Consider the following 21,933-nt stretch of genomic DNA (forward strand, 5'->3'; position numbering starts at 1 on the left):
GTAGCGCCAGTCAAAAGAATAGAGGCAAATCCGCCTGCCCTCCTGCGCGTCAACTTAAATAGGAATTTATTTTTAGGCACTCGCACATCATCTCTACTGACTAGTGGCATTAATATAGTCGAAATATAAAAGTAATTAGTGTAATTACACTAGTTTTCAACTTTAAATTCCATCATAACTTTTTTCTGGTAAGCCAAAAAAATTTGAAAAAAATATATTGACAGGTACCAAATAGGTAGTAAATATTGACTAAGATATCAATTAGTAGTGTTGTCTAGAACTATGTAAACCAAAAATGGTCCAGACATCCTGACGTCAGAATGTCTGGCCACTTTATTCGCTCGATTTTTCGATATCAGTGGAGGTACCAAATATATGTACTCAGGTACCAAATAGTATCAAATAGGTACTAAATTTTAGTATGTACTAAACATCAAATATCTGTAGTGGTCCAGGGGTCCTGACGCTCACAGCCATTGAGTTTTTGGAAGTATATTCCTAGTCAGCATTCACGAAAATATACGATAGAGCACTTTCAGTTGCTTTTATTAAAAAAGTAAGTGTCATGCTTGTACCCCCTCCTTAAAAAGCCTGACCAGAAATAGGACTATTGTCACGAGGGCTCTGTTATTTTGATGTATGGGGTGACAGTTCAGTATAATATGAAGAAAATAGTTGTGCTGAAATTCCGCAATATGGTAGTCATATATTTCTGGTCAAGCTTTACACGCCGCTGATATGAACTTATTGATCAGTTCTTGCTAGTGACCTGAAGTGCCGTTATAGTAGGAAAGAACACCAGACTTACTTTATATGATACTTAATAGTTACACTAATGATGTACATAAGAGTCTGATAGTGATAAGTAATTTAATTTAATATGTACAATAATTTCTTCTAAGTCTCCTGTAGGCCTAAGGGACTATCCACACACAGCCGACGCATATCGCGACACGTCGCCTGGGGCGTCTTACGTCTATACAAAATGTTACACTCGTTTAACCCTTCAGGTGGCGGAGCTACAAGTTGCATAGGGGATAAGTGGCACGGTCGTTTTATAAAACATTCCGTTAAGTGGCAGGCGCCGGGAGCCGGACTCTGGGAAAAACAAGCCGATAAGTGGCAGGGACCGGCTCCCGGACCCCGTGCGACGATATACCTAAATATATAAATAAAACCGTCTAAAACTGTATCTAGCTTCCTCACACTTGCACGAACCATTCGTCACTAAACAAGGACGGCATTCAGTAAAGGTCCAACACCCTCAACTTCAAAACAGCTTGAAATATGACCCAATTTGATTGGACCAACCGCCTGCCATATTTGAGACACGTGTTTAAAAACCGTCTTTTTGCAAAAATTGTACTGTAATATGTTAAAAAAAGGGATATAAGTGTAAATAAATGTATATTTAAGTCCCTGAATTACTTTTTTATACAATTTACTGTTTGTTTTCCTAAATAAAGTTACTTTAATACATGGAAGTGGAAAACGTAGCCACCTGATATTTGATCGAGTCTAGCAAAATTCACATAAATGGAATGTATTTTTTTGCTATGGAATGATTTTAGCCGTTTCATAATGAATCCAGTGATATATGGTTTATGCACAACATCCCTACACTTTTTGAGAAATTATAATTTTTGTAACACAAGTGACATTCGCGATGACCACCCGTGAGGGCCCCGCCACTCAAGGGTAAACTTTTTCTGTCATTTTATCGGTATCCTTGCCACTCAACAGCTTTTTATTTCAAGTCCGGCTCCCGGTTACCTGCCACTTTACGTGCGGTCGGCTCCCGGATTTCGCCACCTGAAGGGATATAGAGTACCACTTGGAGGCGCGAGGTTTGGGGAGAGGCGGCGAGAGGTCCTCGGTGAGAGCGCTGTTGCAGCGGCTCGAGAATGGAGTGAAATACATCGTGTTGCCGCTGTCTGCGCTTCGGACCTCTGTTGCTCTGGCTGTCGAGATAATGTTCGAAATAAAGTTCGTAAAATTACGATACGGCATTATACTTTGAGTATTTTGGGTACTGGTATTTAAAAGACTATCTAAAATGACAATTTTGTATGGAGCCTGGTCCAAAAAACCTTTTTAGATAAACTAAGTAGCTATGTACTTCATTTCGTGCTATCGGCACTATTAGCAACAACTAGGCAAATTGCAAGACAAGTTATTCGTATTTTTACTAAACATGGTGTTAGAGAATAGAGTCACTTGCCCCGTTTGCCGAAGCAATCCATTTATTAACCCCTGGAACGCCGTTATCAAAATTTATACCTTCAATCTATTAATTACAGTTTAAATTGTCTGGGACAGAGCTGCATAGGCAATAAAAAATATCAGTGTTATGAAAATTACTAAAGATACTAAATCTTACCTTCACGCAGATCTGTTGCACACTGTGCGTTATCACAATACAGCTCAGCTGTTGTTTTGCTACTTTCCATTGTCGAATTCCCACCCAAATTCTCTTTGTTCTCGGAAGCCACAGAGGACGTCAGAGATATTATAGATTTGGAGGTCGTATCTATAAACTCTACACTGTCGGAGTCATCTTGGTTCATACAGTCTCCGATTTGAAGGCAAGTCTCCGTATGGTTGTGTATAAGTTCGCTACTATCGTCAAATCCGTGCAAGAACACACCAGACTCGTTATCTCCTTCTGTATTCGATCCGCGACTAATATTCTGCTTCTTTTTAGGAGACTTTTTCTTTTGAGGTTTTGTTATTTTGACTTTGATGACATCTTTTTTGATTCGTGGCTTTTTGTTGACCGCAGTGACGTCAATTCTTTCATCTTGTATATTGATTTCTAGGTTGTCTGGTACATTTTGTTCGCAGTAAACAATATTGACGGAAGGCGGGCATGATCTTCTACCACCGCGAGAACAGCGAACTTTGGATTCTTCTACAATAACTGGTTCTTGATTGACCTTCTTTTTGTTATGAACAGCGTTTTTCTTATGGGGCGTTGAACATCGTTTTCTAGAACCCCTTTTCTTTACTTGTGTATCTACTTCCATCTTTTCTTCCTCTTTCGCCGGTTTTTGAGCGCTTTCCAAAAGCAGTTGCTCAAGTCTTCTATCTAGAGAGTCTGACGATTCAACGTTGAGACCAGAATAAGTTTTCAAGATAGATTCGGATGTTATAGACATTCTCATGCTTGAGTTATTTGACAAATTCCGTCCAGCAGAATTTGGAGCATCGGATAATATACTCATAGCGGCCATTATGTGCTTTCTGTATTTTTCTTGCAGATCGCAATCCTGGTTCATGAGAGGCATGGAAACATCTACTTCAGACATGAGATATTTATTATTGCAAGTCTTCTGCGCAGTATTGCTCTCCATCTCATTGATTGTCGGGTGGTCGTTTACTTCCGCAATAGCGCTTTTGCTTACTGATAAATTCTCAACGTATGATAGTTCTGGGGAGAGAGGAAGAGATAGTATACTGGAGCTGGCTGGATCAGTCTTATTTATTGAGTCATTAGCTTTCATAATCTCGTCGCGAAGGTTACGGATTTCATTCGCCAGCGCCTCCGTTTCGTTACCGTTCGCCTCTTCTATCTTTTCCAGTATGTTCATAGACTGAGATCGCGGCATAAGAAATTGGTAAGAATCAGATCTATAGACCTCAGAGTTGATGGTAGACTGTTCTTTTCTAGAAGTTTTGAAGGTGATAGTACAGGATGAATCGCTATCACTAAATATATGTCTTAGCAGGGGATATGATCTGCTCCTTTGTTTGCGTTTCATTTTTCTGCTCTTAAGAGATACAGTGGAGACGCTTAGTCGTCTTTTTCTTCTGAAGTTTATTTTGAATGGGCTAGTGTCGGAGTCTAGGTAACCTTGGCTACTAGTTGCAGAGTGGTGGGATAAGCTTTCGGGTGATGCGATGTTAGGTAAGCTGTGTGGACAAAAGAGAATCGGGTTTACACACACAAGGCCATGCGGTTATATGCAGAGATGCAATTATTTAAAAAAAGTGTTATATTAAGAAATAACGGCGTTTTGCTGGTGTACAGTCAAGTACTGAATTAAAAAAAAGTGATGTACTTTCAAACCAGTTTCCCAAAGTCTACTAGGGAATAGTAAAATATTAGACTCTGGAATTCGTTGTCATGTCGTTAAAAATCAATCTTAAATTCATAAGCGTGATATGATGACCTTGGGTTAACTTATCCTTAGTTAAAAGAATATGAGTGTGTGCAAGCATGAATAAGACATTATCGTGATATATGTGTGTGCATGCGGATCACAATGGAAGCAGGGTCACACAACAATTAAAGCTATATTACTAATACTCGCCGCAATACCAACTGGCGACTGAAGTCATATTGCTACCTCTTTCATGATAATGAAGACCCAGTGCGATAGAGAGAGATAGTACTATAACATCAGTCGCCACTTGATATTGCGGTAAGTATAATATTGATCACTAGTTTGGTTCCCCACAACTGTGCTGAATTCATATGAGCTGTGAGTTAAATTACCTTTGAGGTATTTTTGAACACCTCCGAGATGTATAATGGCGATTGTAGAATCCAAGGCTGGTTTTAGTGTCACGAGGAGCGATCCGCACGGCCAATTTGTATGAAGTTGATGTTGTCGTCCGCGTTACTCTAAAACGCTCCCTGAATTTAATACTTATTAGTCCGGTGCGGATCAGTCCGCGTGACATTAAAACCAGCCTAATTAGTTATTTTTGAGCAGGTTTGTCTAATAGTACTAATACCTCGACCAAACAATCTACCAGTGGTAGTGAGGGAAGCAGCAGGGCAAATATGGTGGATGATGAATATTACACGAGATATACTCACACTACGTCTCTTATCTGCCCTTGATATTTTCAAAATCATATATCACTTTACCCATTTATAATAGGTATTGTTATAAATAATTATACATAAATATGTCATACCAATCCAGCCAAGCTACTAAGAAGTCAAACTATGATCAATTGATACTTATTTCGAACTTTCAATAAAAAAGACATTTTACCGTCTTATAAAGTTATTTCTATAGCAAAAGAACAGCTAGGTTAATATGAAGTCTTAAACTACTGTAAATAAATACACGATTACTTTAGCAAGTGTTTATTGATCCAAATGAAACACCTGCTCCCATTCATATTCATACTTTTAACAAAATAACAGTATGTTATATTATATGTACAAGTATTTTTCATGTTTGAGACATACGAAACATTTCTTTCACAAGTAAAGAATAGAGAAATGATTTCGATTTTTCTATGTATAAAATATATTCTATATTATAATATAATGTAAATAAAGAATAACACAAGATGACGGATTAATTTATACCAAAACCTTGCTGAGTTATTTCCCTTATTGTTCAGCAAATAGGCACTCTAAAAGATTAATAAAAAGAAAAACATGTTTAAAGATTAAGAAATAAAATTGATACAAGATAATAGATATCATTAGGATAGGCTGAATTTTAAAGTACCCATTTTCTGATCTATGTAATTCCATTATAGGGTCGAGCAGACTATATAAAATACCAGTCTTCATTGACAACTTTCATTACTAAATACATAATGTGTATACATTTGATTTAACGCTGCAATTCTATGCTGCAGTCAGTACCTGTGGGTATTTACTTTTACCCTTTACAAGTTTATTTTACTTAGGGACCGTGCGTATTAGGGGCCTAAATAAAAACTTGTACTTAACATAAACAATTAACGACTAAGCAGGTGCCGCCACCTAGTTCACGCGCACAGGAGAGTGCCATCTTTTAGTCTTAACAGGCAACTTTTTAACATCGGAATAAACAATAGGGCCTTGTGCTACCCTCTAAGTTCACGCACGTTCCCTATTTGCACAGTCTTACCGACAAGATCGACCTACTGCTTATTAAATATATAAAACCGAGTCACTCACGTATAAAGTCGAACATAGCTCGATTCGACATACGTTTTATACAGGTTGATTTTGCAAGAACTGGCCAAACTTTGCATAGTGACTTTTTAGGTCACAATGTACAACTTTATGAGGCCAATACCACAGTATAAACCAGTAATAACTCTTCTTACAAACTTCACGCCGCGCGGTGTGTCCCCCTCCCACCCCTCGCATGCAGCGAAAACATGCGAAACTGGTAATTATTGGGCTGGACAGTCGGGGCCGCGTTTGCGCGCTGTTTTGATGTGTGTGTGAAAATGACGTCAGTGCCGAGGTCATTTCGTTACTGTAGTGTTTATGGATGTATGGAGAACAGTTCTAAAAATCCGGATATAACATTCTTCACAATTCCTAGACTTCCAGAAAAGTAAGTGGTTTTTATACTTATATTTTTGCAGCGTTAGGTAAAAGTGAGATATAGTGATGCATTAAAATCAATAAGGATTTACCTGTAACGACATTAATTAGGTACTTTGCAACCAAATACTTGTTTTTTATTTAGGTAGATGATGCGATCTATCTTATCTCGAAAGTTTGGTACCTACTTAAATATTGTGGAATCATCTATTCAGACATTTTATGTAAATACTATTTCGTCAGTATTTAAGAAAAAAACACGTACCTACTTGAATGGTACGTAGTAGAAAGTGCGTTTTTGTTTTAAATAATATCTAAGTATAACATATAAATTACCACATACGTGATGTGAAAAACCGTCCCCGTGAATATCTCATTTTGCTCGGGATCGTTACACAATCTAGTATTGCGCTTATGAGACTAATATATGAATAATATTTTTTTGTGTATTCAATATTGACTGGTGTGGTATTGTTATACTAATACTTACAGTTACCTAATAGTACCTATTAGATAACAACAACTTACTTTGTACGAAGTTGATTGATTAACTTTATAGTAATTTTGTTCAACCCTGCGTGACCTTGCGCAGTAGAGACCGCCCGCATCTACCTGCCGGAGATTAACTACTGAATATTCCTTATACTGTGCCAATGCTGAAATACAGCCAAATTTAGTTTTGCAATTTCAACATCTGTCTGATAGTAAAAGCTGTTCATTATGACCTCAAAAGTCACTATGCAAAGTTAGGCTAGTAGGTACACAAAAAATCACCCTGTGTATTTAATATGTCAGTGTCTCTCGAAAGTTTATTAAAACTACTTACAGCTTCTTTGGACTGGTTTTCGCCTTAGCGGTCTGTTCTTCAGGCACCGGCGATGGAAACTTGTAGCGGACCTCATCATCGTCATTCTCTTCGATTACTGGAGTTGGTACAGTTTCTACGGGTGCCTCTTGTTGTGCTTTTGCTGATGATTTTCTAGTTGTTCTGGCTTTTGGTGTAATGCCTGAAATAATACGTAATATTTGATTTGGGAATCTGTCATGGCATTGATAATAACGCTCACATTTCAGTGTGTTTTTCGAAAGTTGTTATTGTTAACTATTGGTTAGTATTAGTATAGTACATTACGATACAAGTGCGAAAGAAAGGAAGTTTGAAACGAGTGGCGATAAATTAAAACACGACCGAGGGAGTGTTTTAAATAATAAATAATATATATGTTTTAAATTGACACAAGTTACGAATTTCTTTTTCGCACGAGTATCGTACGACGTTTTTCAGTACAGATGGCCATCCGAAGTTTCGACCTGGCATATAATGAACCACTTCTCGCACTAGTGCGTAAAAAAAAAAATATTTCGAGTAACCTTTTAACTGGATGATCCGCGTTATAAAGTGGCGGGCCAATTGTGGCTTAGCAAAATTCTAACTAGGAATCGGACAATAGAAAACAACAAGCAAGCTGCATGCATAGGTAACGCTTGCGTTAAATTGAAAAATTGCGAAGGCTTCATACAAGTTTTCACCCCTCATTTTAGGGAAGTGTGATGGAGTTAGAGAGAAACAATAGGTTGCATATGTCCATCCATTCAACTATCTCCACTTGAAAAATCACTTCAATTAGTAGTTCCGTTTTGCCGTGAAAGACAGACAAACAAACAGACACACACTTTCCCATTTATAATTGTTAGTATAAGAGTGCGGCTGCGCCCGCATGCAAATTAGTCGAATAGATGCACCTACGCGAGACGCACGTATTTCATTTCTCTGCCCCGCCCCGCACCCCTCACTAACAGTGGCGACGGGCTGTACCTTTAATTATTACGCGTGCAAAAAAATAAATAGTGATCATGGCTAAAGTGTCGATAGGAGCGTTAACCATGTTTAACCATGAAGTGCAAGATTGGTTAGTGTTGGATTGGTTGTTATAATAAATATTAGTATGGATACATACCATTTAATAGTTTCCTAGGGGACCTTACTGGCCTGGCATTTGGTGTCCTGTTATCAACTTCTTGAGCTTTGACTTCTTCAACTATTTTACTTAGCTCTACAGACTTTTTAGGTTTTTTAGCCGGGCTCTGTGTGACAACTGCTGGTGAAACCTCTCTTTTTGGTCTGCCCCGTTTTTTCCTAAAAAATAATAAGCATAAAAGAAACCTTGCCTACAATAAATAATAGTGCAAGGGCGTAAGTTAAATATTGCAAACGAGAGTATAATAGGCTAGTTTCCTACTAGTCAAATCAGCTTTTTTTTAAGAACTGTCAAAACGGTTTGCTAATATAGAATTTCTATGAAATACTGAGGAGTGACGTCACGGTCAATTCATTTACTTTATATCTTTCTCTTTGACTTATTAAATAGAAATTATGTTTAAACATAACTACTGTCCATGTTTATCTTCTAAATATGTGGTGCTTTATTTCGTGCACTGCATAAAATATTTTAAGTACACTTAACTAGCCTATAAAATTAAATCGCGATAGTTTGCCGGAGTACCCCAGCGTTAAAGAAATCACTTAGTAATCAAAAAGTTTTCTTCTCTTTTCCGGACGTCTTTGCCTTTGGCTAGTCTGTGGCCAAGAGTAAGCCCATTTGTAATAGTAATAAAAAAAGTTGTTTTCTTTAAAATAATACCTTTGTGTAATATTAGATTTCCCTTCAGCATTTTCTTGAGCATCCTTAACTTCCGCGTTATCAGCTGGCATAGTCTTCTCCTTATTTTCCTTTGGTTCCTCAACTGAATGTACTTCCTCTTCTTTTTGATCTTTCTCTTCTATCTCTTTAAATATTGCTGATTCTAACTCGTTCACTTTATCGTGTACTCCTAAAACAGAAACAAGAAAATTTTAACTTTAACAAAACTTGTGACATAATTCTCGTAATTTGTTTTATGTGAGTTTCGCACGTACTAATTATTCTAGGCATACTTTTTTCAAACGTGTATCCAAAAATTACAATGAGTATTTCTATGACATCCATCCATTTATGCATTCACTTCCAGCTTTAAAAGGACATATTAGATCAAAACTTTTGTTGTTAATAGTACATTACTACATAGGCCGGGACAAATGGGGTTGCCCGCCTCAGACCTATATTTCCCGCCAAGGTATGTATAGTGCTTTTCTCAAACATGGTATGAAATAAATAAAGTCTACTGAAAATAGTAATTTTGGATGGCTGTATCTCCTAAACGGTGCGTCTAGGAGATACAGCGCAAAAATAATCGAATTTTCGTTCCCCTTTAATACCCCGTATACGCCTATAAAAAAACAAAAAATTAAAAAAAAAAACGAAAAATTTTGTTTTGTATGAAAACGCACCCAAAATCAAATATTGTCTAGGGCCCGTACCAGTTGCAGTCGGCACGTCTATAAAGCCCCTTATAGTTTTTTTTTTAATTGGCTAAATACCTGGATGTTATGTCACAATTATCTGTGTTTGGAAATTAAAAAAGAAGACTTTGCCGGCCTTGGCCTGCAAGGTTTGTATGAAATTCCATTATCTATCAATCGTCCTAGCCGCACCTGCAACGTCATACTTCGCTGCCAATTATAAGGCACATAACATCAATATTTCATACCATGTTTGAGAAAAGTAAATTTATCATATGTTTTCTCCTCGCAACGACGCATTTGCATGTTTTTGATGTACCTACTTTTTAAAACATTTATGAACCTCCAGGTCTTTTATCCCTTATTACATGTTTGCTACCTATGTATTTGATATATTACTGTATGTGTTCTGAACAATAAATAATACATACATACATACATACAATCACGCCTGTATCCCATGAAGGGGTAGGCAGAGCACATGAAACTACTAAAGCTTCAGTGCCACTAAATAATAAAAATAAATAATAAAATAATAAAATATATAATTTTTCTCATCTGGATCATCTTACTCTATAGCTTGCCAAGCCAGAGAGTATGGATGCTCCAAATGTCAAATTCCAATAAAAATTCGACGTATCTACGTAGTGAGTTAGTGACGCTGCCACTGCTCTTAGGCCGTTTTCACATTATCCGATCCGATACCGGATGTCGGAAGGATTTCAATGGAAAAAATCCAAGATGGCGCCTAATGTATGGAATATCGGTCCGACATCCGATATCGGATCAGATAATGTGAAAACGCTAACAAGTAATAAAAACCCCAGACTTTTTGCACATAAAAAAATGTATAGCATCTGGTTTATACTTTATTGGCTTATCTTTATATTAAATCCCCGATATTCGTAGCAGGTCCGCTTTCTGCTCAGTCTTCTCCACTTTACATAACCAGTGTGCGTAGCCGAATGCACAAACGCTCACGATAATATCTCTTTCGTAGCTATCTATCTCTGTCGCTCTTGCGTATGGGCGCGACAGAGCCAGACTACATATCTCCGGCGTTTCGGTGGCGTTTCGCGTCGCAGAAATGCCATTCGGCTACGGGACCTGGTGTACCTAATAATAGTTATTTGTTATACAAGGGGGCAAAGTTGTATTTTAACGCCGAGTGTGTAATTGAAAAACGAGCAAGTGAAAGGATTCTGTAGTTGAACCACGAGCGAAGCGAGTGGTTCGAGAATAGAATCCTGAACTTGCGAGTTTTTTAACACACGAGAAGTAAAATACATTTGCACCCGAGTGTAACACAAAACTTTTCCCCTCACTATAGCGAGGAAACTACAACGCAAAAAATGCGTTTATCACTGCTTCCAGTAGTTCCCTGGTGGTTAATCATCATTATTACTAAATTCACCTACTTTTATCAATTTTAAAGCAGTTAATTTGACTTTATTCAAGGTCAAATTACTTTACCCACTAGTGGATAAAATGCGTTTTTACCCGCTGGTATTAAAGGACAAAACACGTGTTTCCGAGCTAGTGAGGGGAAAAATGTTTTGTTACCTGTATCCATGGGTGCCGCAGTAGGTATATTAGGTGTGACAGGCGTAGTGTTGCCACTCGACAGTTCCACACAAGTGACGGTGTCAGCTTTTTTGTCTGAATCCTTGTGTAAGATGGACACCACTTGGGCAAGAACCGGGTTGATGTGTTGCCAGTGACCCTCTAGTTGTACTTCCTTAAAATTTAAATTGATACATCTTAGACGAAGCGCAATGAAAAATCAGCTAGAAATTTAGCGTGTCTGTTACTTCAAATATATTATACGAATATTCTATACAAACGCTTTATAAACCTGAATTAGCTAATAATTGTTTGTCATTATCTGTCATGTTAACTTATGTATTTATGAGAAAGGGACAAAAACATTTTGACTAATCAGTTCAGTATTTTTTTTATGAATAAGAGGGTTAGTATTTCTGCTCAATAACTCTTTGGTCAACTGACGTTGTTACTACATCCGAACAAAATATATAAAACAAAACTAACGAAATACATAATATATACAATATCAACTTTCATACACCATTCTGACAAGGTTCATGATATAATTAATTTCATTCATTCATTCTTCTGGTTGAACATAGATTCGACTTACTTGATCATTTTTAGTGAACTTGATTTTTAACGTTTCTTTGCTGACCGGTTTTTCCATCACCCCGCTATATCGTCGCATTACTTCGTTGCCTGAAACAAAATTGAAGGCTTGTGTTGTGGGTACTCAGGCAACGATATATATATATATATATAATATAAATACTTATATACATAGAAAACATCCATGACTCAGGAACAAATATCTGTGCTCATCACACAAATAAATGCCCCTAGCGGGATTCGAACCCGGGACCGCGGCGCAGCAGGCAGGGTCACTACCGACTGCGCCAGACCGGTCGTCGGTTATGCAGGAATCACAGAGAACCTGCTATAGAGTGCCAATATTGTAAATTTTGTGCGTGCTACAAATCACCAGTGCTTGGGGCGCGAGGAGCGGGAGGGGAATGTGTTTAGCGCGCTGCGATTGGTCGTTTCAAGGACGGCAGGCAGTCGCGCCAGATGAAAAGGGAGTCGCGTAAATAGCCAGTGTAAGTTGACCTATGCCGGCTCTGAATAAATTATAAATATGACTTATTTGTGGAATGTAATACCGTCTGTTTTTAAATTTGATCTTCTTGTTACCTTTCCACACCATTTCACACTATAGGTATCTTTAAGGCATCAAAATACCCTTTTTCAATTTTTTTATTGCGAAAAACACGAGCTGCTTTCGGGTCGGTTACTTGGTCGTTACTGATCGGGCACGGCGAGCGCCCGCGCTTATATCATGGCAAATACAAGTAAGGCTGCTGATGGTGACCGCGAGTCGTCTTGTAATGGATGTCTATAGGGGTTGGTCTGTGACAGGAATTAATCAAAGTAACTTCGTTGTATAACTTAAAAATGCTTGACCATTGCATTGGATCCATACCTTGAATACTTTCTTGCCGGCTCGGTAATCTTGCACGATTTTCAGTTCTGAAAGATAATAAATCTCTCTGAAGTTTCTGATGTTAATACATTATAATGGAATTCAGTTTTTTTTTTTACTTGGCCCTCTGGATTTGTCGCAAAGATCACTAACTATCCATATTGTTAGCTTGATATGTGTTAAAATGTCAAATATTAATATTAGCGCCATCTAGCCGAGCGTTCTCCAAAGGTGTAACGCTATCTAGGCCACCGTACCTTTTTTTCTAGGGCTTTGAGGTACGTTTTTTTCTTAGACTTTATCCGTCTATACACAGTTACATATGTCTTTGGTTTAAACATAACTACTGTCCATATTTTTCTACGAATTATGTGGTGCTTTATTTTGTGCACTGCATAAAATACAATATTTTAAGTATATGAAACTAGCCTATACCCATACCCAATTGTATAACTATAACAAAATACTTACAGGGGTGAAGTGACAGAAGATACAGATATAGAACTCTCTTTTTCTTCTTTATCTAGCACGCCATTTGGCTTAGAGTGTCCAAGCTTCCTATAAACATAACATTTTCAGTAAATATATTACTAATGCTATTAAATTCATACATACAGTCAACCAATTGGAACCCTAGGCCACTCTACAACCATGTCAAAATGACAAGCCGTAAGAGATTTCTTACAATCTGATTTATGACGTCACTATGACATAGTTCTACAGTGGCCTAGAGTTCCAATTGGTTGATTGTACATACATACAATCACGCCTGTTTCCCAGAGGGGTAGGCTATCAAAACTTATCTAAAACGATAAAATGCTTACTTTTTTAATTCGTCCGTTCGTTTCCTCTCTTCGATATATTTGGATTTCCAATAGGAGTCATCTTCCTCGGGATCACCTGTGAAGAAAATTAATATCGCTTAGAAATAGGGTAAGCATCTACACAATGTGTTGTGTTTTTCTACCAAGCAGACAAATAAAAATATGCATAGAACTGTTTACATGATTACACCATACTTACTGGTAATACTGGTACATATATGTATTAGCCTTTTGTTCACACAAATATAAATTTACTATAAAATCATATTCTGTTGTAACAGTGCTAAATAGTTTGAATAAACAAAGTAGGATTAAGCCCGCTTTTTGTAAATTTTTATGTATATTTTGTGCAATAAAGTTTCAATAAATAAATTTAAACTTACTCTCAGGCAAGAAAGTGACATAGTTCTTGACAAGTTTGCCATCTTTGATCAGCGGATACACCTTCTTTCCCAGCATGACGAACAAGCCCCCTTCCTCATCTAGCGACATTATTCGGGCTGAACGCGGTTTCCTACGGTAAAAGATAATGTTGGTGTCTACAATAACAGTACAGATGTTGATTATATTGAAAATGTATTACATTACATAAACAGAAGTGAAGATAATTTTAATAATACGACTTTATGTTAAAGTTCTTTTCGTTTCTTGTTCGGCTGTCAAATGTAAACCACTGTCCATGATAAGTGTCGTTTCCAAGCAAAAAGTCCCATTTTGTAGATTACTACAAGGAGGCGTCAACAAAATACCTGTGTCTTTAGTTTAACACACAAAAATAAAGTATACCTGCATAGTACTATTTAATTATCGACCACAAAGACGCCAATAGAATTTTAAATTTTTAACGTTAGTAGAGACAAAGACATATGTAACTCCGTATATAGACGGATAAGGTCTAAGAAAAAAACGTAAATCAAAGCCATAGAGAAAAAGGTGCGGTGGCTAAGATGGCGTTACACCTTTGGGGAACGCTCGGCTAGATGGCGCTAATATTAATATTTGACGTTTTAACACATATCAAGCTAAGAATATGGGCCAAATTGTCATAACTGAGGTTCAAAAGTTTTAAGCTTGTGTTGAGAGATGGTAGTCTATCTATGCACTGTGATTACACATTTTACTTTGACAGTAACTCTCTATAATACTCGATCCTCTTTGGTAGAGAGTAATATATTGATTTGCATACTAGGAATCTAGGAGTCTAGGAATCTAGGTGTAGCAAAGTAGTAATATATCTTCAATAAAAATTTGAAATGTGGAAATATTTTACTAAACTTACAGATATTTCCTAGCATATCTGTTCCTCCTGCCGTGCGGAGGCGACACGTACTCGCTGTCGCTAGTTGACGTCCAGTCGCTGGAGTCCGATCTGTAATAAAATGAACATAAATATAATTATTGAGCCATATTGGGATTGAAGAAAGACATACACCTGACTTTTTAGCTTTAAATACAGATTCAACTAGAGGAACGCAAACGCACGATACTCATGACACTCATGTTGTATGCGTAGCTGAATGCACAAACGCTCACGAAACGCTAGGCTAGTTTCCTATACTTCAAACAATAGTTATTTGTTATACAAGGGGGCAATTTTGTATTTTAACACCGAGAATGGAATTGAAAAACGAGCAAGAGAAAGGATTCTATAGTTGAACCACGAGCGAAGCGAGTGGTTCGAGAATAGAATCCTGAACTTGCGAGTTTTTTATAACACACGAGAAGTAAAATACATTTGCACCCGAGTGTAACACAAAACTTTTCCCCTCACTTTAGCGAGGAAACTACAACGCAAAAAATACGTTTATCACTGCTTCCAGTAGTTCCACAGCTGGTAAATCATCTTTATTACTAGATTCACCTACTTTTATCAATTTTAAAGCAGTTATAAATAGGTATCTCATAGGTAAGCGTGATCCACCGTAGACCGCATCATCACTTACCATCAGGTGTGATCGTGGTCAAACGTCTACCTATTCAAACTAAAAAAAAAAAAGTTAATTTGACTTTATTCAAGGTCAAATTACTTTACCCACTAGTGGATAAAATGCGTTTTTACCCGCTGGTATTAAAACGACAAAACACGTGTTTCCGAGCTAGTGAGGGGAAAAATATTTTATGCAGTGCACGAAATAAAGCACCACATGAGCCAAATGCAGGGATGACGAATACATTAAAAAAATGACATTCTGTTTAGTCCGTCAGTTAGATCGTCCAAAAATACTGAACACATATTTTTCGCTTTTTCTAATTAATGTAAAAATACAAAGATATAGAGCATCAAAGTTCCGGAGTGGGGGCTTGTGATGTCACTTCTAAGTAAAAATTGTACCTAGGCGTGACGTCACGCGAAACTTCAACGCACTGTACCGTCGTAATTGTTCGTTTACGAGAAAACAAGAAAAAATACGTGTCTAAAATTCTTTGATAATCTACCTGACGGACTAATTAGTTTTTTTTGTCGTCTCGCCTATTAGAAGAAAAATATGGACAGTAGTTATGTTTAAACATAATTTCTATTGAATAAGTCAAAGAGAAAGATATAAAGTAAATGAATTGACCGTGACGTCACTCCTAAGTATTTCATAGTAATTCCATATTACAGTATTACTAAATCGTTTTGACAATTATTAAAAACCGGCCAAGAGCGTGTCGGGCCACGCTCAGTGTAGGGTTCCGTAGTTTTCCGTATTTTTCTCAAAAACTACTGAACCTATCAATTTCAAAACAATTTTCCTAGAAAGTCTTTATAAAGTTCTACTTTTGTGATTTTTTTCATATTTTTTAAACATATGGTTCAATAGTTAGAGGGGGGGGGGGACGCATTTTTTTCCTTTAGGAGCGATTATTTCCGAAAATATTAATATTATCAAAAAACGATCTTAGTAAACCCTCATTCATTTTTGAATACCTATCCAACAATATATCACACGCTGGGGTTGGAATAAAAAAAAAAAATCAGCCCCCACTTTACATGTAGGGGGGGTACCCTAATAAAACATTTTTTTTCCATTTTTTATTTTTGCACTTTATCGGCGTGATTGATATACATATTGGTACCAAATTTCAGCATTCTAGTGCTAACGGTTACTGAGATTATCCGCGGACGGACGGACGGACGGACGGACAGACATGGCGAAACTATAAGGGTTCCTAGTTGACTACGGAACACTAAAAAGCAGCTGATTTGACTAGTAGGAAACTAGTCTATAATATTATCTTTCGTAGCTATCTCTGTCGCTCTTGCATATTGGCGCGACAGAGCCAGACATTCGGCTACGGGGCCTGACCAGAAATATATGACTATTGTAAAGAGGGTACTGGGGGGCTACCATGAAGTGCTAAAGCCGTTCAGTTTAGGTTGAGAGAGAGGGACGGAGCTATGGAACTGCTATAGCTTCATCCCTTTCTCTCAACCTAAACTGAACGGCTTTAGCACTTCATGGTAACCCCCCTGTTATTCGATGTAAATATGCGGTGACAGTCCAGTTTAGTATGAAAAAAATAGTTCTAATGAAATTCCGCAACATTAGCGCGTAGTCATATATTCTGCTCAGGCTATGCCTTAGTACAGTGAAGTGAGCTCAATACTTGGTGCAGTTTGGTATCTTATCAGGCCCTCACTGTAATTGGTAGCTCGGTATTGTGTTCAAAGTGAAACTAGGAAAGATAATGGAGAAATCCATACTAATATTTATAAATGGGAAAGTGTGTGTGTCTGTTTGTTTGTCCTTCTTTCACGGCAAAACCGAGCGACGAATTGACGTGATTTTTTAAGTGAAGAGAGTTGAAGGGATGGAGAGTGACATAGGCTACTTTTTGTCTCTTTCTAACGCGAGCGAAGCCGCGGGCGAAAGCTAGTAACTTATAATTTTCATATTGCAATTGACAAAATACCGCAACATATGTAAACTTTCGTGAAGGATAAAAATATTGAATGAAAATGTTTGATGGATGGATGTAAAACTTACTGCATTTTACGGTGGGAGGTAGTTCTCTTACCACCGTTCAGTCTTCTGCTTTTAGGAAGGTCACCTGCAAAATAATCTATTATTCATAACACTAAGATATCGTTAGTTTTGTCGCATTGACTATGAGAGAGAGTTAGCGATCACATTTAAAAGTTGGTTTAGTAAAGCATGGATGTTTAATGACCCATTACACCATGCTATAAGCATACCCTAAGGTTAAAGGGTATAGGAACGATTTTGCATATAGTAAAATAATTATCAAACTATGTACTAAGTATAAAAAAGTACTAAGCTCTCCAACTATGCATAGAAGTTAAAAAAAAAATAGTTTTCTGCAAATTTTTACTAGGTATTGTAAAATGTTCCCGCGCCCAAAACTCGGAGTATGTCGAAAAGTTAGAAATCTGTGAACAAATCTAGAAAAAGGCAAACTATACTGTAATATTTATAACGATATTCATATAAACAGATTCAACAATTTTATACAATAAAAATTTACACAACACGCATCCAATTTGAGTTTCCCTTTTTGCAGTGATTTTTAACAATAAATAATACTTGTAAATTCCAGGATATATCTTCAGCATACATTGCTCGCATAAAATGACATAATATATACACATATATCTGAGATATCCATACACCTCTCGACTTTTTTGAGAACTTACCATTAGAATATCCAAAAACGCTAGCTAATTTTTTATCCTTTTGAATTTTGAGAGATGAACGTGCAAGAGGTCTATGGTGGATATCAGAGTCATCAACACTTTCAGACGTGGTACGGGAATTTAGAAGAATAACACCATCTTGTGGTTGCTTCTTGGTATTTCGTTTTTCATTATTTTGATCATTTATTTCAGTTTCACCACTCCTTGGATCTTTATTCTTTTTAGATTCTGCAGAATTTTGCACTTGCGCTTCTCGCTGGTCATTGGCGTTTTCTTTATTATTTGAATCTGAATCACTATATTTAGCTGTAGACAACTGATCAAATAAACTAACACTTTTCAGACATGGGTTTTCAACCTTTGAATCTACATCTTTATTACCAGTGCTACTGTCTGAATGTATTTCGTGAACTTTGTCATCATTTACAGACTTTTTAGGAGATTTTGGACTCTTAGGTGTAGGTTTTTCTTTTGTAGTCTCCTTGTTGTTTGCCTTTTCTTCATTAGAATCAATTGTAATGAGTCCTTCACCTTTTTTTTCTGGCTCCACGTCCGAAATCATATTGGTTTTTGAAGTTGAATCTCTCTCATTGTCCTTTCTAGTTCCTTGCCCACTTTCATCACATGGTGATGGACCTTCAATAGTAGTATGATTTTTGATAGCTTCTTGATTATTAGGAAGTAAACTGTCAGTCATTGGAATGGACTGATTAGAACTGGCTTCTTTATCTTGACTTTCAATTTTTTTGCTTAGCTCCTTATCTATGTCTTGTGCAAGAGCTTCATCAACTAACACCATGACATCCTCCAGTTGAGAAAATGTTGTGTCATCAGGAACTATTACAGGTTCGTCAGTATTATTTTGATCATGTTTTGTATTTCCATCTTGTTCATTAACCTTTTCTTCAGTTATTGTGATTTTGCCTGTGTATTGTGTTTTATTTGGTTTCAGAATGCTCTGGGATGAAGTAGGATTTTCTGGGGCATCTGATGTTTCCTCTTGAGCTACATAATTCTCATCTATTTGCATAGGTGGATCAGCATCAGAACAATCTTCATCTGTTGCAAAATCATTCAAAACCTCTTGCAGCATAGGTGTCAAAGGTTCGGTATATTCTATGAAATCCCGAACAGACTTTAATGCTGGTTTTGACTTGTTTGCATTATCTTCATTTTGTTCTTTATTGTCTTCAAGATCACTTTGCATGTCATCAGCAGTTTGGTAACATGTATCAAGTATAAGGGTCTCAGTGGATGCTCTGTTGTGAACTACTTTTGAACATTGTGTATCCTCACCTGTACCATTTTCTTCTGTATCTTTTTTGCTAGTACTTGGCTGGTCATTTTCATCATTTGCACCTGGAAAATAATATGAAACAATGTCATTGAATAGTTTTATAATGAATTTGCTGCACTAGATCAAAAATGATTTTGTACCGTTGGTTTTAGATGTGTTCACAGATCGCAATTCCAGTTTTCTATCTTTCTGTGTAAGATTAATTCTGAAATAAAAAAATGTTTAAGTTATACTATAAATAAATAAATCAATCAAACAAAACTCGATGTAGACAAGAAGTACCCTCGCTTGAAGCTTAATATCTGGTCAGGGTCTAATCTGTAGTATGGATTAGTAATGTCTGGCAGGATTCTTTTCAAGAATGTCTCTTTCAGACTCTGCCAGGTTCTGACTGTTTTCTGAAACAAGATGGTATTAAATAGCACAATTGTTCCAGTTACATTTTTGACCCTTCTAGTCCCAAGCATCTATATGTATTTACTTATATTTTACTGACATCATATGATGTCGCTGGGACTCGAAGGGTTAATCATGAAATTACCAAAAATAGCACTAAGTAGTTTTTAGGGCCTTTCTAACTACTACTTGGTCATGTTCAATTTGCATAGCCATGCAAACATTGACTGTCAAATTTATGAGGATTGCTATAAGGATAGGGTTGCAGCTGGACTATCTATTTGAAATTTAATGAACTGAGAGGCAGCGCAGGAGCAGGACAGATGGCAGTATCTCGCTTCGTAGGCCAATGTTCACTTTGGGTCATTGAGACAAAATAGTTGGTTAGAGAGAAAGTTGAAAAAAACATTATTGGTTTAAGTTTACTTACATTAGAATTTGCAAAATCCATCCACATCTTTCGGCCCCTAGTTCCATCATACAAGTGGTTTTCTGTTAGGTAGTCCACTATTGATTTCATTTCACGCAATGTATATGATTTCCTGAAATTTCAGATTTTTTTATACATTCTAATATTATTTTGTCTGTTAGGTTTGTGTTATTATCAACTTGAACACTATCTTTCTTAAGCCATTGTATGCTCAAGCACAGATCAGTGCGTAAAATTAGGTCACCTGTTTCCAGAACGATTTTTTTTGCTCTACATGGAGCCCACGATTTTTGACACATCCACACACAAGGGGTTAAGGGTTGCTTGCATTAATTATTTTATTCACAAATAGGGACACTGTACACTAGTTACACAATACACTTGCTCATAAAAATATTAATAGAATCTAAAAATATTGTCATCACTACTTTGAAAATATCAATGTAAAGAAAATTGTAGTAAGTAATAAATGCGACTTACTGCGTTTTAACTTTGGGGAAAAGTGTGATACAAGACTTTTACAAACTAGTGATAATAGACAATAGAGTGTTAAAACTACTAACAATAAAATCTGTCACTAGGTGTTCAATTCATCTTCTACAAGTTTCTTCACTCTCACAGTGAGGCACTTGGAGATTAGTTATACATTAAAATATCCACTTGTTGATTCATGTGGATCATGGTTAATTTAGTGAAATCAAAAGTAAAACTCAGGCATGGTTTCTAGTTCTCACTACTAAGTATAATGATTTTTCAAATAACAACAAACAAAAAATGTAGGTAGATGTACCGTATAGTTAACTATAGGAGCAACACAAAACATTAACGCTGTAATTCGAGTGGAGTTACATCCCACTGGTCACATTTCATAGGGAAATGGATCAAATTTGATGACTTCATCAAAATATGCTTTAGTAACTATGTGCAACTACGGTGTACCACACAAATTTAATCACATTTTGTGCAATGTAACTTAACTATTTGACTAAAAACTTATACAAACTACAATCAACTTTAATAATTATTTGTAATTAATTGGGAATCTGAAATATTTTGTGATCCGATCAAAACATACCCTGACATTTTGAACGACGCTTCCAGCAGGCGTTTTCCTTATGTTCCCAAGCCGGTTGACTTTTGTAGTTTTAAAATCTTCAGTTTTAGTTGTTGAATGGCATTCTAGATGAAAATACGTATTGGGTTTTCCTTTCAATCTTTACGAACGGAATTCACTCACGCTTCGTTTTGTTTGATTTTGCTTGACACGCGTAAACGACTTTCCTTGCGTTGCGCCGCCGCTGCCGCTTGTTGCCAGTGTTGCCAGACGGAATCTGAAGTATACAGTAGAAAAATGAATAAAAAACCAGTAGATCGGGAAAAAAAGCAGTAGACTACAAATATTGATACTAAGTGAAGAAGAATGAAAGAAAAATTATACTGTGACACGAACACGGTCCTGGAACTCTTTTAGACTTCTCGCGATCTCAAATTCATGGAGATTGGCGTTGATAGGTTTTGGAAAAAACATACGAAGGTCATTTTTGATAAACTTTTTTCTTTCTTATCCATGATCAAATGTTTGTATGAAAAAAAAAACCGAATCAGAATCCGGCCACACATCAAAAAAAAACTTATCCCATACAATTTTTACGAAGATAAACTTTATTCCACACTAGCGGCCCGCCCCAGG

The 21,933-nt window shown here is 36.8% G+C and overlaps 1 protein-coding gene across 1 annotated transcript; it reads right to left on the reverse strand.

Annotated features, from left to right (window-relative positions):
- Positions 1–563: 563 nt before the first annotated feature.
- On the reverse strand, positions 564–21,542 carry LOC125234921 (myb-like protein X). Its single transcript, XM_048141344.1, has 19 exons — positions 21,319–21,542; positions 20,244–20,355; positions 19,700–19,815; positions 19,558–19,622; positions 18,121–19,479; positions 17,453–17,516; positions 14,761–14,850; positions 13,865–13,995; positions 13,482–13,557; positions 13,129–13,215; positions 12,658–12,704; positions 11,788–11,876; positions 11,193–11,367; positions 8,932–9,121; positions 8,248–8,426; positions 7,116–7,296; positions 2,381–3,912; positions 1,832–1,961; positions 564–591 (listed from the first exon to the last, which is right to left on the reverse strand). The coding sequence occupies exons 1-19, from the start codon at positions 21,324–21,326 to the stop codon at positions 564–566; spliced, it is 4,659 nt and encodes a 1,552-aa protein (XP_047997301.1). The 5' UTR covers positions 21,327–21,542.
- Between the last annotated feature and the right edge of the window lie 391 nt (positions 21,543–21,933).

This window comes from Leguminivora glycinivorella, chromosome 16 (assembly GCF_023078275.1).
Source record: "Leguminivora glycinivorella isolate SPB_JAAS2020 chromosome 16, LegGlyc_1.1, whole genome shotgun sequence".
In the NCBI taxonomy this organism is placed as follows: Eukaryota; Metazoa; Arthropoda; class Insecta; order Lepidoptera; family Tortricidae; genus Leguminivora; species Leguminivora glycinivorella.

Excerpts from the sequence above, each read along its gene's own strand:
- LOC125234921 (XM_048141344.1), bottom strand. Across the intron at positions 11,877-12,657 it reads CCGGCAAGAAAGTATTCAAG|GCAACGAAGTAATGCGACGA; the intron begins GTATGGATCCAA and ends ATTTTGTTTCAG. Across the intron at positions 8,427-8,931 it reads AAATCTAATATTACACAAAG|GAAAAAACGGGGCAGACCAA; the intron begins GTATTATTTTAA and ends ATTATTTTTTAG.